This window comes from Schistocerca cancellata, chromosome 3, assembly GCF_023864275.1.
Source record: "Schistocerca cancellata isolate TAMUIC-IGC-003103 chromosome 3, iqSchCanc2.1, whole genome shotgun sequence".
NCBI classification, from domain to species: Eukaryota; Metazoa; Arthropoda; class Insecta; order Orthoptera; family Acrididae; genus Schistocerca; species Schistocerca cancellata.
Window position 1 is genome coordinate 527,498,253 of NC_064628.1, and position 18,557 is coordinate 527,516,809.

The window sequence follows — 18,557 nt, forward strand, 5'->3', positions numbered from 1 at the left end:
TAGTAAAATTTAAATAATTAAAATTACTTGTGTTTGGGACCTTGGCGCACATTGTACACATGATAATTACCTGAGACCACTAATATTTTCCTCTGGTACTCCATTCAGTGAGGCCCATGGTAAAAATATTATTAAAAAACCCATAAGTGACTGAATGTGTGTGGGGGGGGTTTTTTTTTTAGTTGAAGTGTCAGAAATTTGAAATATCATATATCCCCCCCCCCCCCCCCCCCCCTACTTCATATGGCTTTCATGGCATGTTAGTTAGTTTTTAAGAGTATTTTTGTTGCTCATTGGATGTATTCTTCACTCTTATTTATGTGTTCTAAGGATTATCAATTAATGTTGCAGCATACCAAGAATACATAGCTCTTCATTTGCCATCATTTCCGGAGCAAGTTAATCCTGATGGACAGATTTTGCCTGCTTTAATTACTACTAACGCATTCTTACTGCACTGTCAGTGTGATGTGTTGCCATCAGCAAGAAGCCTCAAGAAATGGCCTCAGCAATTTTCGGATTGTTTGCTTGATAGTGCAAGACAAGATTCTCATGCACGTGGTATGGAGTCAGTACCACGAGCCCGAGCAGGACCCAAACCACCAGTGAAGCAAAAGCCAGCATTCTTAAAGGTAACTTAATGTTTATTATTTTAAAAACTATTCTGGGAAACTAAAATGTGAAACACATTATTGCAAAAAATGGGAAGTTCAGGTTGGAATCCCAGCAGCACAGTGTGTTAAAGAATCCTCCAATTTGACACGTCTATGTTCCTGAAACTAATAAGTATATACCATGAATTTTGTTTTTTGATGAACAGGAAACTCAAAAAGTTTTTTTTTTCCATACCTTTTCATAGGTGTTCAGTATGTCCCCCTTGAGATTCACAGCATATGACAATGCGGTATTCAAATTGTTCCCACACTGCAGCAAGCAAGTCTTGAGTTACAACTTAACACAGCTGCTCTAATGCGATTTCTCAGTTCATTTATTGTTGTCGGTAACAGAGGCACATAAACAGAGTCTTTTATAAACTCCCACAAGAAATAATCACATACAGTCAGGTCCAGTGACCTTAGAGGCCAGTAACCAGTAATGTAAGGCCCCAATCATTTGGTCCAGTGCGACCAATCAATTGTTCAGTAAGCCTTTGATTTAAAAATTCCTGCACTTTCAGATGCCAGTGTGGCGGTGCCCCATCCTGTTGGTAAATGAAAAGTCTCCAAAGTCTCCAACTGTGGGAAAAGAAATTTCTCAAGCATATAGAGATGTGTGCTTCCTGTAACAGTGTTTTTGGCAAAGAAAAATGGACCATACACTTTCTCCTGTGAAACTGCACAAAAGAAAAATGGCAAAGAAAAATGGACCATACACTTTCTCTTGTGAAACTGCACAAAACACATTAAATTTTGGCGAGTCCCTCTCATGTTGTACAACTTCATGTGGTTATTCCGTACCCCATATTTTCACATTAGGATAGTTCATCTTTCCATTTAAATGGAATGTTGCCTCAAAACTAAACACTAAGCGTTGAAGAAAATTGCCCGCCTCCATCTTGCTAAGAATGAAATTACAGAACTCAACTCATTGATGTTTGTCACCTTCATGAAAAGCTTGCAGTAGCTGAATTTTGTATGGTTTTATGTGTAAACGTCAATACAACACTTGGCAGACAGACATTGGGGGCATGTTGAGCTGTCGAGCTGTATGGCAGATGGATTTCTGCAGACTTCTTGTGAAACTATGGTGGGTGCATTCGATGTCTGTGTCAGGCACGCGGGGATGGCCTGGTGATTTGCCTTTACACAAACAACCTGTTTCTCAGAATTGTTCATGCCATTGTGTAATGCTCTGTGCTGTAGGAGGCTCCACACCACACCTAGTACGAAAGTCGCGCTGAACAGTTATCACAGATCCGTAATGCGCAATACATAGAACACAAAATGCTTTCTATTGTCCCGACACCATTTTTACTAAAAGTGAAGTGGGCGCACACTGCTGCTACCTATCAGGAACCATGTAAAACTCTAGAGTTTGTTCTTTCCAACAGTACATTGTTCACACACGCATCTCAGGTAACATAACATTTATCATTTTCTGAAAATCTGATGATACTTTTTGATACAACTATAATATGAAAATGACTGATTGCTACTTGGTGTAAAGATGACACATTGAGTTAACAGAAAGGAACAACAAAAAGAGAGCTTTCAGTTAAAACCTTCTTTAGAAGAGAGAACACACACACACACACACACACACACACACACACACACACACACACACACACATATTCATTCATACAAGGAAGCACACCTCACGCATGCACAACCTCTATCTCTGGCAGCTCAATGTGTAAAAACTCTTTTCATTACGCTTGTCTGCAACTTAACATGTCATCTTTATGGTGAGTAGCGATCTATCCTTTTCATAATATTGTTAAATATATTATTTTGTATTTTACAGCCATAATAAATAAATTTAAAGAAGACATCTGTCAACCTAGAAACATGTTGTAACAGTAGTTTAATGTGTGATGCAGCCATGATTGAACAAACAATAGAAACAAAATAGTGTAAACTAACATGATATGTTTAATCAGTAACAATATTTGAAACCACTAGATTATTTATAGCTAGAATAAATTTTGTTGTAGTTTATTAAGCTTAGAGTTAATCATTACACTCAGCCATTTGAGACTGTACCTAGTACATCTTTTTGAATGACACTGCGTTAATCTTACTGAAATCCTGTGTACAGCTGTCACAGATTTTAATTTTTGTTTTCTCTGGTTCTGCTGGTAGACATTAGAAGACTTGGAACAAACAATATATCTGCATCTGTAGTCATCTGCCTTTGCAGTTGAAAAACGTGTCAGAGTGCCTTTAAAGTTGAGAAACACAGGGGATGGGTCAACCTGCAGTAACCTTTTTCAGTCTTTGTATTTTAAATTTAGGATTTTGGATGCAGCCGTGTAATCATTATGTACATCTGTTACTTTATAAAAGAATTTAAAATTTACTTTTGTGGAACATTTAAATGTTTGTTGTTGTGTACTACTTCATAAACAATGGTAAGGACACTGTCCATGTAAGAATTCCACCAGCTATGGTCCGTCATGTGGCTGGGAGCAGCGGGAAGACAGGAAGAGCAACAAATGCAGTAAATGAAGCAGGCAAAAAGGAATACAAATGTCTCAAAAATGAGATCGACAGGAAGTGCAAAATGGCTAAGCAGGGATGGATAGAGGACAAATGTAAGGATGTAGAGGCTTATCTCACTAGGGGTAAGATAGATACTGCCTACAGGAAAATTAAAGAGACCTTTGGCGAAAAGAGAGCCACTTATATGAATATCTAGAGGTCAGATGGAAACCCAGTTCTAAGAAAAGAAGGTAAGGCAGAAAGGTGGAAGGAGTATATAGAGGGACTATACAAGGGCGATGTTCTTGAGGACAATATTATGGAAATGGAAGAGGATGTAGATGAAGATGAAATGGGAGATATGATACTGCGTGAAGAGTTTGACAGAGCACTGAAAGATCTCAGTCGCAACAAAGCTCCGGGAGTAGACAACATTCCATTAGAACTACTGAAAGCCTTGGGAGAGCCAGTCCTGACAAAAAACTACCATCTGGTGAGCAAGATATATGAGACAGGCGAAATACCCTCAGACTTCAAGAAAAATATAATAATTCCAATCCCAAAGAAAGCAGATGTTGACAGATGTGAAAATTACCGAACTATCAGTTTAATAAGTCACGGCTGCAAAATACTAACACGAATTCTTTACAGATGAATGGAAAAAATAGTAGAAGCCGACCTCGGGGAAGATGAGTTTGGATTTCGTAGAAATATTGGAACATGTGAGGCAATACTGACCCTACGACTTATCTTAGAAGCTAGGTTAAGGAAAGGCAAACCTACGTTCCTAGCATTTGTAGAGTTAGAGAAAGCTTTTGACAATGTTGACTGGAATACTCTCTTTCAAATTCTGGAGGTGGCAGGGGTAAAATACAGGGAGCGAAAGGCTATGTACAATTTGTACGGAAACCAGATGGCAGTTATTAAGAGTCGAGGGGTATGAAAGGGAAACAGTGGTTGGGAATCTGTATATTGAGCAAGCAATAAAAGAAACAAAAGAAAAGTTCGGAGTAGGTATTAAAATCCATGGAGAAGAAATAAAAACTTTAAGGTTCGCCTATGACATTGTAATCCTGTCAGAGACAGCAAAGGACTTGGCAGAGCAGTTGAACGGAATGGATAGTGTCTTGAAAGGAGGATATAAGATGAACATCAACAAAAGCAAAACGAGGATAATGGAATGTAGTCGAATTAAGTCGGGTGATGCTGAGGGAATTAGATTAGGAAATGAAACACTTAAAGTAGTAAAGGAGTTCTGCTATTTGGGGAGCAAAATAACTGACGATGGTCGAAGTAGAGAGGATATAAAATGTAGACTGGCAATGGCAAGGAAAGCATTTCTGAAGAAGAGAAATTTGTTAACATCGAGTATAGGTTTAAGTGTCAGGAAGTCGTTTCTGAAAGTATTTGTGTGGAGTGTAGCCATGTATGGAAGTGAAACATGGATGATAAATAGTTTAGACAAGAAGAGAATAGAAGCTTTCGAAATGTGGTGCTACAGAAGAATGCTGAAGATTAGATGGATAGATCACATAACTAATGAGGAAGTGTTGAATAGGATTGGGGAGAAGAGAAGTTTGTGGCACAACTTGACTAGAAGAAGGGATCGGTTGGTAGGACATGTTCTGAGGCATCAAGGGATCACCAGTTTAGTATTGGTGGGCAGCGTGGAGGGTAAAAATCATAGAGGGAGACCAAGAGATGAATACACTAAGCAGATTCAGAAGGATGTAGGTTGCAATAGGTACTGGGAGATGAAGAAACTTGCACTGGATAGAGTAGCATGGAGAGCTGCATCAAACAAGTCTCAGGACTGAAGAAGAAGACGACGACGACAACAACAACAACAACAACAACAACTACTACTACTACTTTTGTGGAACATTTAAATGTTTGTTGTTGTGTACTACTTCATAAACAGTGGTAAGGACACTGTCCATGTAAGAACTCCACCAGCTATGGTCCGTCATGTGGCTGGGAGCAGCGGGAAGACAGGAAGAGCAACAGAGTTTGGTCCTGTGTGTGGGAGGCACAAAGTTTGTCCATCTGTTGCTTCAGTGTTAGTATGGTGCATTCAGCTTTGTCATTGGATTGTGGGTGGAATGGTACACTCATGACGTGGTTGATGCTGGAAATGGTGGAAAACTATTCAAACTCGATAGCAACAAATTGAGGTCCATTGTCAGTCACAGTCATTTCAGGCAATCCCTCGAGGCAGAAGATTGATGATAATGCCTAGATTGCGGACTGAACTGTAGTAGAGTGCGTGGGAACCATGAAGGAAAATTTGCTGACAGCGTCGATGACAGTGAGCCAACGCATATTCTAGTAAGGTTCCACAAAATCGAAGTGAGACACTTGAGGGTTTGGGCCATTCAGAGAACTACTTAGGTGGTGCTGGTTGATGTTCAGCACAGGCTTGGCATTAAGAAGTCAGATGTTCAATTTGTGTGTCCAGACCATTAAAAGTGCAATGACATCATGTCAATTGTTTGGTACAAATAACACCTTAGTGATGTTGGTGTAGTGAACAAAGCACGAAAGGCTGGAGAACTTATGGAATCACAACACGTGGCTGGTCATTATCAGTGTGAAGCAAAATCAAGCAAAATATCGGCAAACCACAGAGGTACAAATCTTTTGGGTTGAATATGGCCAACAACTGCAGATTTAGTGCATTAGAATCTTCATATCAGGATCTGCTGCTGTGACCTGTGCAATTTTCTGGTGATTAAGTGTAAAGCTATGCAAAACATCTGCACCTCATGCATTAGTGCAGCAACAAGAAGCAGAGGACTCATTGAATGCTGAATCTGGGCCAGTAGGGAAGGAGAAAGAGCATCTGTGTTGGCATGCTAATAAGTGAGCCGATACACGATCTTATATTGGTAATATGATAAAAGAGGAGCCCACCCTTGCAACTTCTGGGCTGTGTAAGTTGCGACTGACTGAGAAGGGCTAAACAAAGAATGAAGAGGTTTGTGCTCAGACATCAAGCTAAATTTCCTGACAGAAAGATACTGGTTAAACTTAGTTACACCATATACAATGGTGAGAGCCTCCATTTTAATTCAAGATTCTACCGTACAAAACCCTGATGCAGCCTGTTGTTCTATATGGCTGTGAGACATGGAGTATCCTGAAACAGGACTTCCATAAGCTCCTTGTTTTTGAGAGAAAAGTGCTTCAGAAGATCTTTGGTCTGGTTCTGCTTGCAGATACAGGGGAATGGAGGATCAGATACAACCAAGAGCTTGAGGAACTATACCAGCAGCCCAACACAGCAGGAACTGTCAAAGCCAAACGAATGCAGTGGGCCGGCCATGTGGCCCGGATGGAGGATCACAGATGGCTTCGGAAGCTCTTGGATTTCACGCCTACAGGAAAGAGACTGCCAGGGCGCCAGGGAGACCCAAGAAGCATTGGAGTGATGGACTCCATGAAGATTTAAACCAAGTGTCAATAGATGTGAACGGATGGCAGATAGCAGCAATGGACAGAATACAGTGGAGGAGGAAACTTGTAGATGCATGCGGTCCACTGGGCCTGATCACGTAATAGTAGTATTAGCTTGATCAGCATCTTTAATGCAAAGGCAGTCAGCCTGTCAGCAGAATGAAATTTGTGGCAAAACTGCACCAACGCTGTAAGAGGAAGCATCCACAGCCAAGACCACATGTTTGGCTGAATCAAAATGAACAAGTCCTCCATCAGTAAGCAAAGCATCTTTCAACTTCTGGGAAGCAGACTGACACACTTGCGACCAAACAAAAGGAACATTCTCCCTGATCAAGTGACTTGCTCTGCCTAGTCAGGCAAAGTATCACACCAACGTTTCGCTCTTCTATAGATTGGATGGTGGACAGAGGCGCTAGTAGTGAGACCCCCTTGTACGACTTCTGGGACATTTTGTTTTTACTGTGATGTGCATGGTGTTAAGAATAAATAGAATGTATTGCATGAGCTTCTCTAACACAGACTGCAATTCCCACACATTGCATGTGGGTGGGAGGTCATAGACAGCAAGAAAATGTGATTGATGGGATGAACACTCTGGCTGAAAATGACATAGCCTAAGTACTCAAGTTCTGTTTCAAAAAACACACATTTGCCTCTGTTACACTTGAGATCAGCTACAGCCAACTCTTGAAACAGAGAATGAAGGTTGCTAATATGATCTTCAGGATTGCAACATGAGATGAAGACATCATCTAAATAATTCAAGCTAAAATGAGCTTTAGCAGTCAGCTGCTCCAGAAAGTGCTGAAATACAGTGTGTGTGGAAGTGAGGCCAAATGGCAATCTAAAGAATTTGAAGTACCCAGATGAGTGTTAATGACAAAGATCTATTGCGACTGCTCATCCAGAGATATTTTCAAGTAAGCGTCACTGGGTTCAAGTCAGTTTTGGAGAAATAACATCCAGCATCCAATTTATCCATCAATTCTTTCATTGTCTTGCAAAGCGGTAAGTTCCTGAGCCACTTATTCTGGAAGAGCATGAGGAACAGGATGCGCTCAGAAAGAACATGGCTGTGCAGCATTCTTAATTGTATCATGAGCAACAAAATTGTTAGCTCTCCTTAAACCCCCAGAAAACAAACCCTGAAATTCTGCACATAACTTAGCAACACAGTCCCATGGACTGAAGGAAGTAACAGAAAGTACATTGTCCTGAACGCTTAATCCAAACAAATCAAAAGAGTCTAGACCAAAAATGTTAGCACTGTCTTAGAGGTAAAGCACTGTAAATGTCACTGTCTTTGTCAGATTTAGGAAAGAATGCCTTGTGGCCATTAGACACTGTCAGTGTATGGCATGAGGAGCACAACTTAGGTTTGCCAAGAAATGTGGTTGAGCAAAGTCACTGAAGCTCCAGTGTCAAGTTGCAAATGGACTGATCCTCCAGCAATACTGTTCCCAAATTAGTGTGTCAGCTACACTGTGCATGATGTCATCACAAATCATTGCATCACTGTAGTATTTGCCACAGTGATGTTTGAATCTACATTATCTAGTAAGGTCTTTCAAATCAGTCACCCACCAACAATATGACTGTCTTTGTAGTTTTTTTTATGCATCCTAAAGAATTTGTCATAGGTAGCTGCCACTCGTGCTGTATCTTCAAAATACTTTGTAAGTGCCTGTAAAAGTTTCTCATATTTTACATGTTCTAGGCACAGAGTGGCAAAGAGTTTGGTGCACAATCAGTAAGCAGTCACCCCTGCCATGAACCAAGAAATAAAAATGTTTGTCAATACCTTGTGTAAGATGTGCTGCAATGTGCATATTAAAGTGTGCAAGGTATTCATGACAGTCTTCCTTCATCTCGCCAAATTGATGAAATGGCTGCACACATGCATGTGGTGTGGGCTGCTGTTGGTTCCAGTGATGTTTTTGAAGCCGTCTGTGCTGCCATGAAATGCTTCATCACTTGAAGCATTTGTGCCATTTGGTGACTCTGAAACTGAATAACCTAAGTTAGATCAGTGGCAGGCAGTACAGCAGGTGAATGCGGCATGGTAGTAATTTTGAACTAAGCAATGCATAAAGAAGCGAAAAGCAATACAAAACAACACAGGGGGAAAAAAAGGAGGATGCAAAAGTAGCAATGTCGGAAGAGTGCCACACATGCAAATGAAAACATCTCATCGCCAGGTTTGTTGTAAACTACTATGTACACAACGGTAAGGAAAGGTGGGCTACAGAGTGGTGCAGCAGCTGTAGGGAAGCTGGACGGGAGCAGAAATGAGTAGTGAAAAAGTAAATACAGTAAACGGAATATTTACTTAACTTATAGCTTGCTCCCAGCATTGTGAAGAGACTTTACAAAAGAACAAATAGCAATAAACTCCAACTACTACAAGAAGCAATGAAATAGAATTGTGCAGTGTGAGCCTTCCACTACTAATACATGAGCAAACTATTGAAGGCTGACGAAGATAACACTGCGACTGTAACAGAGACTGAGACTGGGCCGTGTAGCTGCGGCCGACCATCCTACATCGCAGCAGCAGAAGCATGTGTTCTTCATTCTTTGTGTTGAGAACACTGCATTGTGGAGATAGTACTGACTTCCTTGTACTGTTTCTCCCCTTGTAACATTATATCTGTATTGAAACTTACGTCTTTTGCGCTCTGCCCTCTCCTCTAAAATCAGCAAAGGGAATGCGCGTGGACTCCGCAGTCAACTGCACAAATTTGAAAATGTGTATCATTATTCATATCTGTTAAAATTCCAGAGAAGAAATTCTTTATTCTTCAGACTCACAATTATTGTCCAATATCTGGTTTACAATGTTGAGTATATGACATTTACGTGCTTTTATTCTAATTTTAAAAAAATGTTGAAAGAGTATTTGTTTCAAATCATACATTATTTTAACAGTCAAGTATTATTTTTGTGTGAAGAAAATCTCATTCTAAAAACATATTTGCAGATTCAATTATTGGATTATTATATATTAGTTTGAATTTATTAACAGAAAACATCACAGAAAGAGGCTAAAAATGAGGTAATTCCAGCAGAAATAATTGCAGCTGAAAGAACAGTACCAATTCCAGAACCAAGAAAAACACAACAGCAACTGATTGAGGAAGGTCGTAAAGAAACTGAAGAGCTCTGTCGTCATATAGAAGAATTAGAACTAGATATTCGAAGTGTGAATGCTAAACTTGCCCAGGTAATTCTTCTGAAATGTAATTAGTCGTAGTTGTGCTACTGCTTATGTTGTGTGTTGCCAAGGCTAATTTTATATGTGAAGTTATTGTGCACAAATTTTAATACGATTGATATTGAGAAAAGTACTTCAATTATTTGAAAGTTGGTACTATTACAGTACCAAAATCATCAAAAGCAACTCTCTTTTAGTCTCAGTCTGTTCTTCCCTTATTTCAGGTGTATTTATATGTCTGTATACCACTTCCAAATTATTTTTTCACGTTCCGTTGTTGTGTTCCTATTGTCATGTTTTCATGTTCCATTGTTGATTTCCTTTCTTCTTCTGTCCTATGTTCTTTCATTAATGTTACTTCTTAGATGGCTCCTATACTTAAGCCACGAATAATCTCTCTTGACCCTCCCCCCCTCCCCTCCCTTCCCTTCAATTGAGGGAATAACTGAATTATGCATCTAATGATTAACTTTCTTCATGACTTTTTTTGCTGCAGCCTTGGCTTTTCATTGTCTTTATCTCTCAGCTACAAATGTTTTTTAATGATTTAGTTTGAATAATATAAGTGTGAGGGTCAAAAGCTTACATTCTTACATTGTAAGGTCGAACTAGTGTTGAAGCCTTCTGAGATTTCTCTGAAAGAATTAGAAATCAGCATTGACAATAATTTACTTGAACAAACTACATAACTTCATCGTTGGTTGTATGAGGACTGTGGAGCAAGTAAATTCTGTAGCTCTGTAGTGTGTGGAGGAGTGATTTCAGCATAGCTGTGTCGCCTGTCTCTGTTAGTCTGGCACTGTTGCAGAAATTATTTAACTTTTATGTGTGTTACAACTGTAAATCAAACTAGCATCTATCATTGAAAATCCCACAAGTGTGAATTGTATATTGTAATTAGTTTCCTCTGTGCGAAAAACATGAAAGCTGTAGACATTTCTGTTTAACGCATGCTTAGTGGTTGTTACTCATAAGTGTTATGTATCACATCAGTGTAATTTCTGTTGAAAAACAATTTATGACTTACAATAATATGTTGTAGATTTCAGGAGAAACTGTGGCAGAAGACCGAACACTTCAGGAACAGAAAGATCGTTTGGCTGTCAAACAACGGACTTACGAGCTACTGCCTGAAGCAGATGAAAATCTTGCAAAACTTCAATCTCTGGTTGAAAACAGTGCTCAGAGGCTTGTAGGACTAGCAGCCCAGTGGGAAAAGCATCGTGCACCACTTCTTGCCAGATATCGTGAACTCAGGCACAGAAACTCCAGCCGTGCAGTAAGTACATATAATGACAACTAAAGATGTGATCTTCATTATTACTCTTGTAGAATTGTTAGGGTACTGCAATATTGACTTAAGAAGTTTTTAGATTACAGACCCAGAATGTGTTATCTCACTTATTAAGCTTGGAAATTATTGCTTGTGAATTTTTGCATTATAGATTTTGTTCACACGGTGTGCCTTTAAGGCATTTCACTGCTTACAAATTATATTTTCTTTCACCATAAACTTTGTACATGGTAATACTTGCGTCAGAGTATTGTGTAGACGACGAAGTTTAGTGAACAACAGGAAAATAAAAGAATGGGAACAGCCTTTGAAACACACACGCACTATTCAATTTTTAGCTTGAAAAAGGATTTTTCTGAAAGCTAGGTTTCATTATTTTTGTTTGCCTGTCAGTGTCTCAATGCTTTTCCTGTTTGGTGAGTTGTTATCTTTACTCCTAAATTATTTACATTCTGCCAGAGCATACCATATGAAATTTATAAAGGTAACCCTGGAGGAGAACTGGTATTTTCAGACACACAAATGGGTAAACAGTTTTGTCATAAGAATGTAAAGTGCTCAAATATCCATCTTTTGGCCAGTTTACAGCACTCTTTATCATACCATAATGAGGTTCTGACTTTTGAGTGAATGTGCATTTTGGAACAGTTTATTCAACAATGGAAAATCCAGGATAAAATGTAACAATAGTATGAAAAGGATAATTGCTACTCATCATATAGCGGAGATGCTGAGTCGTAGATAGGCACAACGAAAAGACTGTCAGAAAGTGAGCTTTTGACCAGCAAGGCCTTCACCGGAAATAGACAACATGCAAGTGTGACACCCCCCCCCCCCTCTACCCCCCCTCCCCCCTGACACACACACACACACACACACACACACACACACACACACACACACACACACACACATATTTAAGACTGTTTATGCATTTGTAAAGAGGTGGAGGAAAACATGGTTAAAGGAAAAACTGACTTGGCCTACAGAACAATAAAACAAAACTTTGCTAAACGGAAAGTAAAATCTTCAGGAACTATAAAGAACAAAGAGGGCAAGGTACTATTTGGATATGACACGCTGAAGAGATGGCAAGAATACATTGAAGAGCTATATCAAGGAGACCCTCTAACAGATAATATGATAGAATTAAGCGAAGAAGTAGAGAAAGAAGAACTAGGGGACACAATTCTGAAAGATGAATTTGAAAAAGCACTAAAAGAACTACCAGATAAGAAAGCGGCAGGTGTTGATGATATACCTTCTGAACTAATTAAGAAATCAGGAGACAAAATGAAAGCTACATTACTACAACTCATACAGAAAATATACAAAACAGGTGAAGTTCCTGAAGACTATCAGAAATGCATCATATTCCCCATACCTAAGAAAGCATCTACTATGGACTGTGAAAACCATCGAACACTCAGTCTTCTTTCACACGCATCAAAAATTCTAATAAGAATAATTTTGAAAAGAGTTGAAAACCAATTGAATAGCACTCTAAGTGAAGACCAATTCGGTTTTAGAAGCGGTGTAGGGACGAGGGAAGCAATCTTATCTTTAAGACTAATAATTGAGAAACAAATTTCCAAAAACAAACAAGTATTTATAGCCTTCGTAGACCTCGAAAAGGCATTTGACAATGTTGTATGGCCAGAAATGTTTAGAATTCTGAAGAAGGCTGGTCTGAAATATAATGATAGAAGGATAATCTTTAAAATATACCAAAATGAAACAGCCTTAGTTAAGAAGGAAAACAAAGAAGAAACAGCAAGAATAAGGAAAGGAGTGAGACAGGGATGCCCACTATCTCCAGTAATTTTCAACGCATATATCCAAGAAGCAATAGACAAAATAAGAGAGAATATTGAAGTAGGAATAAAACTTAACGGAATGAAAATAGATATGTTGCGATATGCAGATGATATCGCCATAATTACAGAAAGGAAAGAAGATTTAGAAGCCGCACTCAATGAAATGGAAAACACCTTAAAAGAACAGTATGGAATGAAAATAAATAAGAAAAAGACTAAAGTGATGGTGAGTGGCGCCCTGAACTACAATGAACCCATACGAATAACAATAAAGGGAGAGAAACTAGGGCAGGTTACAGAATTTAACTACTTAGGTAGCAAAATAACAGCAGATGGAAGGAGCAAAAGTGACATTAAAAACAGAATACAACTTGCCAAAATAGCATTCAATGGAAAAAGAAACTTACTGACGAGTAGAAATGTTAGTTTAGACGTAAGAAAGAGAGTCATGAAAACCTATGTGTGGAGTACAGCCCTTTACGGATGTGAAACTTGGACTTGTGGAAAAGAAGAAAAGAGAAGATTAGAGGCATTCGAAATGTGGTGCTACCGGAGAATGGAAAAAATCAGCTGGCGAGACAAGGCTACAAACGAAGATGTCCTCAGAAGAGTGAAAGAAAACAGATCTCTTTGGCGAAATATACAGAAAAGAAGAATAACCTTCATAGGTCACATTTTACGGCATAACAATTTCATTAAGAGAATATTAGAAGGAATCATTGAAGGAAGAACTCGCCGAGGACGACCTAGATTAAGCTACATTCAACAAGTAATAAATGACATCGGGTGCCAGACCTATGCAGATATGAAGAAGAAAGTTGACAAAAGAACGGAATGGCGTGCTGCTGCCAACCAACCTGTGGGTTGATAACCGAAGAAGATGAATGGTTTGCAAAATTTCATTGTGGTTGTGCTTCTGTGAAACAATTTTGTGAAGGCCAACCAAAATTCGTTATTCCCAGTATGAGGATCAGTGTGTAATCCAAGAGTTTACCCATAGAGACATGCTTAAGTGCATTGAAGACTGAAGTATATTCTGTTTTAAGCAAACATTTAGCTATGAAAGAGAGAGTCTTCCTTGTCGATTGTGTACAGTTTGACCAAAGATCACAAACAGGCTTGTCAACTGGTGCACAGAAAAGCTCATTAGATTTGGTTGAGGAATTTAAAAAAAATATGTATTCAGCATTGTGACAGAAATCAAACTCCAGAATCTAAGCATTAGTCAACTGATCGTGGTGTTCCACAGTGAAACAATACAATAAAAGTGTTTTGTTGCTGAAGCAGTTAAATGAAAATGACTTTCACTTTACACACGGGATGTGTCTTGACCACTGATTTAAAGGATCAGAGAACAATTGAACAGGGGAAGAATCAAAATTTTGCTTGCCGTAAGTCATTGATAAAATACAGAAAAACATAAAAAAAAAACATGGCATCATTCTTCTATGCAACAACGCAAGCTGTCACACAGCATGTCAAATAATGGATTATTTGGTAGAGAAACACATTGAATTAATGTCTCATTGCCTGTATTTACCAGGTTTATTTTCAAATGACTTCGTTTTGTTCTCTTGCATCAACATACGAAATGCTTAGCCAGTGATTTCATAGCCTCAATAAATTCTTGAGTCCTTTCGAAACAATGTTTTGAGCTTCAACATCAGTGTGGAAAAAGTCCACAGTTTGTTTGAATGAATGCAAAGGTTTATAAATATTAAAGGCACACATTCTGAGAAACAGTAAAACTGTTCGTTCCAAAAAATAGTTTTCTTTTATTGTCTTTGTAAAAACTTGAAAAGCAGCCTCCGCAAGACTTAAAAGCTTAGTCAATCAACCATTCATTCCCAGTCTTATTCAGGTTTGACTGCATCTAGTGTTAAGCCAATTTATTAATACTATCAACCCACAGAAGCAAAATGCATGTTTTTTTTCCTTTTACTAAAATATCACATCAATGCATCTTTGTTCTCCATATGTGCTATGCCAACAGTGGTAAACCATCCCTCTCTTAATGAGCGGAAGGTGTTGTCAAAGCATATGTAGCTCGACATTGCGCAACAGACCTTGTGTAAACTATCTTTTCGTGCTCCTAATATACACCGCACACTCATGTAATAGTCACCAAGAACGATGTACGCTGCATTCAGTCATAAACCTGCTCATACCCTTTCCCAGTCCTATGGCCTTATCCTTATCCCCTCCTCTCTCCACTTGCCTCGTTGACTTTGTTACTCCAAGTCTTGTATTTTATGTACTTTTTGTCATCACTCTGTTCTTCCTGGGTTGTCCTTGCGACTTATTCATTTATCGTCTTGTTGCACTATTTTCTTAGCAGTTTTCTGGGATCTTGCAGACCTCACTTCCTGCTAAGAGGTCTTTTTATCTGCATAACTACCATTTGTCGTTGCTGTCTGTGTATGCCATTGTGCACTTTGTTGTATTTCAGGACCCAGGAGGGACAATTTGTGTGACAGTCTAATTAGTCCCCCCCCCCTACCACGAGAGTTGAATTTGAATATACCATACTATTAGGAATAATTTTGTATTCACTTTGTTTCTTTGCTATACAGCTACCTATGTAAAATATGTGCTGAGCATTTGAATGAATAGCCGAAATTTATTGTAAATATGCTATAATCAAAAATGGCATCAGAATAAATTTTTGATTAGTATCGAATGATTAATCTGTTTTCAGTCAGAAAGCCAGAAACAAGCAGATGCCATTCGAACACTGCGAGAAAAGATGCGTGAACTTACCGATGAGGTTCACAGTAAAGAAGAACTTCATACACAGTTACTTGCAGACTACGAGAAGGTGTCAAAGGATACAAACACGTGAGAAACTTTTATGCTTTCAAGAGTTGATTGTTAGTTGCTATTGCACTTATTTAACAACACAGTTTAAATACATGCTTCAGCAGACTTTTATTAATGATATTGCATTCTGTAATTAGAATTGAATGGGCATACATTTTCATTCATCATTATTGTTCAAAGATAAAAATGATGAATTTCCATAGTGGAAGAGATGAGCTGTGATCCTTTTTTAGAAAGGGGAGGGATAAGGGGTGAATCCTTTCTAGGAGTACAAATTACTGACTCTTATTTCATTTAGCTACAACTAAGGTGGTTGGCTTCACGTTATACTCCCAAGGTTTGTTAATATTAGTTTTGAGATGTAAGATTTGATGCAATTTTCCATCCATCAGGTATAATGTTTGATTTATGGAGGGAGGCAATTCTGATACCTCTCCTCAAACCAGGAAAGGCCTGAACATATCCCAGTAGTTATTGGTGTGTTGCTGTAACAAGATGTATGGTATAGACCTTGGAACAAATGGTCAACCATTTTTTGATCTGGATATGAGAGAACAAGCCGTTCCTTACTCGCTCTTAGTGTGGATTGCGGAGATGTTGATCCACTGTTGATAACCTAACCCTGCTAGAGGTGGCTATTTAGCGGACTTTCCAAAATAGACATCATTTATCAGGACTCTTTTGACATCAGTAAGTTGCAAGACACTACTGGGAGGTACAGTATTCTCTGATGGCTCCACCAATGGGGCTTCTATGGCTACCTCACGATATTTATTTGGTCCTTCAGCTCCACCAATGGGGCTTCTGTGGCCACCTCACCATATTTATTTGGTCCTTCGTATCTAAATTCTTTTTTAGGTACCAAATTGTTGACATGATGTCAAATAGTTTTGAGCAGAAGATTGGTGTTCCCCAAGGAATTGTCTTTGTCATAGCGATGAACAGCATAATGTCTGCAATAAGGGATCCTGTGACAGCTCATTATTTGTTGATGATTTTGCAGTTTTCTGTTCCTCCAACAATGTAACAGTAGCTCATCAGTTGCAACTGACAGTGAAGAGGTTGGAGGGGTGGACTACAAAGACACATTTTACAGTTTACTTCTGATAAGTGAGTGAGTGAGTGAGTATGTGTGTGTGTGTGTGTGTGTGTGTGTGTGTGTGTGTGTGAGAGCACGCGTGAGTGAAACGCGCGCGCACGTACGTGTTCCTTTGAATTGTTCTTATATTATTGCTTATGATCTACATCTATATACATACATACATACTCCGCAATCCACCATAAGGTGTGTGGTGGAGCATACCTCGTACCACAACTAGCATCTTCTCTCCCTGTTCCACTCCCAAACAGAATGATGGAAAAATGACTGCCTATATGCCTCTGTACGAGCCCTAATTTCTCTTATCTTTGTAGTCTTTCCGCGAAATATAAGTTGGTGGCAGTAAAATTGTACTGCAGTCGGCCTCAAATGCTGGTTCTCTAAATTTCCTCAGTAGAGATTCACGAAAAGAACGCCTCCTTTCCTCTAGAGACTCCCACTCAAGTTCCTGAAGCATTTCCATAACACTCGCATGATGATCAAACCTACCAGTAACAAATCTAGCAGCCCGCCTCTGAATTGCTTCTATGTCCTCCCTCAATCCTGATAGGGATCCCAAACGCTCGAGCAGTACTCAAGAATAGGTCGTATTAGTGTTTTTATAAGCAGTCTCCTTTACAGATGAACCACATCTTCCCAAAATTCTACCAATGAACCGAAGACGACTATCCGCCTTCCCCACAACTGCCATTACATTCTTGTCCCATTTCATTTCGCTCTGCAATGTTACGCCCAAATATTTAATCGGCGTGACTGTGTCAAGTGCTACACTACTAATGGAGTATTCAAACATTACAGGATTCTTTTTCCTATTCATCTGCATTCATTTACATTTATCTATATGTACATCATTTTGCATTTTAAAAGACTTAGTGAGGTTTTAGGGCCTCATTTTTTATTCCATACCTCCAAGATTGCCACACCTGCATTATCTGAAAACGAGGACCCAGAAAGTGCTTAATATATTAAAAGTACCTTAGCCACAGGTCTTGTGGAAGAGACAGGACAAATCTGCTCCAGTTTTATAGGGATTTCATGAGACAGCAGCTAGAACATGGGTGTGTGATATACAGATCAGTGATGGGTTAAGGAAAGGCAAACCTACGTTTACAGCATATGTAGAGTTAGAGAAAGTTTTTGACGTTGTTGATTGGAATACTGTCTTTGAAATTTTGAAGGTAGCAGGGGCGAAGTACAGGGAGCGAAAGGCTATTTACAATTTGTACAGAAACCAGACAGCAGTTAAGAGTTCAGGGGCATGAAAATGAAGCAGTGGTTGAGGAGGAGGGGAGACAGGGTTGTATGTTGTTCAATCTGTACATTGAGCAAGCAGTAAAGGAAACACAAGAAAAATTTGGAGTAGGAATTAAAGTCCAGGGAGAAGAAATAAAAACTTTGAGGTTTGCCAATGACATTGTAATTCTGTCAGAGACAGCAAAGGACTTGGAAGAGCAGTTGAATGGAATGGACAGTGTCTTGAAAGGAGGATATAAAATTAGTATCAACAAAATCAAAACAAGGCTAATGGAATGTAATAGATGATGCTGAAGGAATTAGCTTAGGAAACTAGCCACTTAAAATAGTAAATGAATTCTTGCTATTTGGGCAGCAAAATAACTGATGATGGCTGAAGTAGGGGGGATATTTAATGTAAAATGTATACTGATAATGGAATGAAAAGCGTTTGTGAAGAAGAAAAATTTGTTAACAC

General features: G+C 39.0%; 1 protein-coding gene across 2 annotated transcripts in view; it reads left to right on the forward strand.

Moving 5' to 3' along the window:
* Positions 1-18,557, forward strand: part of LOC126175359 (coiled-coil domain-containing protein 22 homolog) — a 212,214-nt gene that overhangs the window by 119,069 nt on the left and 74,588 nt on the right. For both annotated transcript variants that reach the window (XM_049922110.1, XM_049922111.1), the window contains exons 5-8: positions 352-632; positions 9,628-9,825; positions 10,859-11,095; positions 15,626-15,765. In XM_049922110.1, coding sequence (XP_049778067.1) covers positions 352-632; positions 9,628-9,825; positions 10,859-11,095; positions 15,626-15,765 — 856 coding nt within the window. The remainder of the gene's footprint in view (positions 1-351; positions 633-9,627; positions 9,826-10,858; positions 11,096-15,625; positions 15,766-18,557) is intronic.